Source organism: Manacus vitellinus, unplaced genomic scaffold, assembly GCF_001715985.3.
Source record: "Manacus vitellinus isolate BGI_N305 unplaced genomic scaffold, ASM171598v3 scaffold_74_pilon, whole genome shotgun sequence".
In the NCBI taxonomy this organism is placed as follows: domain Eukaryota; kingdom Metazoa; phylum Chordata; class Aves; order Passeriformes; family Pipridae; genus Manacus; species Manacus vitellinus.
Window position 1 is genome coordinate 322,791 of NW_021940780.1, and position 2,221 is coordinate 325,011.

General features: G+C 58.9%; 1 protein-coding gene across 1 annotated transcript in view; it reads left to right on the plus strand.

Moving 5' to 3' along the window:
* The window catches only part of BOLA3 (bolA family member 3), a 6,857-nt gene extending 5,648 nt beyond the window's left edge, over window positions 1-1,209 (plus strand). The window contains exons 2-4 of the mRNA XM_029964563.1: window positions 267-423; window positions 552-640; window positions 1,171-1,209. Coding sequence (XP_029820423.1) covers window positions 267-423; window positions 552-640; window positions 1,171-1,194 — 270 coding nt within the window. The 3' untranslated portion in view covers window positions 1,195-1,209. The remainder of the gene's footprint in view (window positions 1-266; window positions 424-551; window positions 641-1,170) is intronic.
* Window positions 1,210-2,221: the final 1,012 nt, after the last annotated feature.

Consider the following 2,221-nt stretch of genomic DNA (forward strand, 5'->3'; position numbering starts at 1 on the left):
AGGGGGTCCCCTCAGCCCCTGTGTGTTTGGGGTCTCTCCAGGGTCCTCCCACCCCCTGTGTATGTTCAGCGTCCCCCCAGGGGGTCCCATCCCCTGTGTGTGTGGTTTTGGGGTCTCCAGCCCCTCTGTGTGTGTTTGGGGTCCCCCAAGGTCCCCCCACTCTGTGTGTGTGTGTTTGGGGTCCCCCAAGTTTCCCCACTCTCTGTGTGTGTTTGGAGTCCCCCAAGGTCCCCCCACTCTGTGTGTGTGTGTTTGGGGTCCCCCAGGGCCCCCCAGTCTCCCATCACTGTCCCCCCCAGCTGTTCCTGCGCTGCCGCTCCTGGCGCAGCCTCAGCTCCGGCTCCGAGGGGGAGTCGCGCCTGACGCGGGTCCTGCGGGAGAGGTTCCCCAGGGCCTCCTCCATCAAGGTCATGGACATCTCAGGTAAAGCTCCTTGTTCTCCTCCTCCATCCTCCCAGTTACCCTGTCCCAGAGCCCCGGCGGGTCGGGGCTGTGGGGGCACAGCAATCCCTCCTCTTTGCTGGAGGATTTGCTGCCCTGTCGTTTCTCAGGAGGCTGCGGGGCCATGTACGAGATCCACATCGAGTCCGAGGAGTTCAGGGAGAAGAGGACAGTGCAGCAGCACCAGATGGTCAACCAGGTGAGGGGGCTGGGGGCCAGGGGGGACCCCAGGGGAGCACGAAGGGTGTGGAGGGCACTGGGGAGGGCACAGAGTGAGGGTGAGCAGCACAGAGCTGGGCACTCCGGGGCACTTGAACCTTCACGGGTGTCTCCCAGAGTCACTGCTGGACACACACACTGGGACTGGGAAGGGTTCTTCCTTCCCAGTTCAAACCAGTTGAAAAGTGTGTGCAGCTCTGAGCTGGGGGCTCTGGTGGTGTCTGAGCACACTCAGTGCTGCACACACTGACAGGATTTGTGCTGTGCCTGCACCCAGTGAGTGTTCACACTTCCTTTCCCCAGTAATAACCAGTGCAGCCCTCTTTCCCCCTCCCTTCCCAGTTCAAGCCAGTTTAGCTCTGTGTGTGCAGCACTGGGTTGGTGCTTTGGTGCACACACAGAGCCTGAAGTGCTGCACACACACACTGAGAGATTCCTGCTGTGCCTTTCACTGCAGCCCTTCTTCTTCCCAGTAATAACCAACGCAGCCCTTTCCCCCTCCTTTCCCAGTACACAGCCAGCCCTTCCCAATGAATTCTGGAGCTGTGGGTGCTCAGAGCTGTGCAGCTGTGGGCTCTGGGGGTGTGTGAACACACAGTGCCCAGCTAAAAGTGGGTGTTGCAGGCACAGTGCTCTGCACAGAGAAGATCAGATGCTGTACAGGGTGGCTAAAACTGCAGCATCTCCCCTGTAACGAAGTGTAGCCCTTTTTTGCCTCCCCAAAGCCTTTCCCTTTTTCCCTAATCATTACTGAGGAAACAGTGAAGCCCTTCCTGTGACAGTTCAGGTGCTGCTCCGTGAGTGCAGCACTTTGTGGGCACTGTGTGTGCACAGCCCCCCCCTCGTGCCCAGCTGGGAGGGCAGCCAGCACAGCCCACCTTTCCTGCTAATAAATAGTGGCCATTCCTTATTTCTCTCCTCATAAATGAGGAGGTGTCTGTGTGGCACTTGTAGCTGTGTCCTGGGGGTGCTCAGTGGTGGGGGTGGCACACACACAGCCGGGTGCTGAGCTCACCTGGGCAGTCACAGTCCTGCCCACAGGTGAGTGTTTAAGAGCCCAGCCTGCCCTGTTTTTACCCCAATAATCATCAGAATCATCATGGAAAACAAGGGCTCAGAGCTGGTGTAGCTCTGGTGTGGCATTTAAAGCTGCCTGCAGCACTTCACAGAATATCCTGAGCTGGAAGGGACGCACAGGGATCATGGATCCAACTCCCGGCCCTACACAGACACCCCAAAATCCCACCCCATCCCTGAGCGTGTTTTCCAAACCCTCCCTGAGCTCTGGCAGCCTTGGGGCCGTGACCAAATCCTGGGGGGCTGTTCAGGGTGCCCCTGACAATGCAGGCCTCTTTGGTGTATTCAGAGCTTTGGACCCTTTAGAACGTCCCTCCCTGGGCTGGTTTGTCACACACAGGACCAGGTGTCTGCCAGCACAGCAGGACCTGGAATTTGTGTGTGATTCCACGGGAGACTCTGCCCTGCTGTTTCTGTGATCCCAGTGACAGCCCCAGAGCTGTGCCCAGCCCCCAGGAGTGACCCCAGAGCTGTGCCCAGCCCC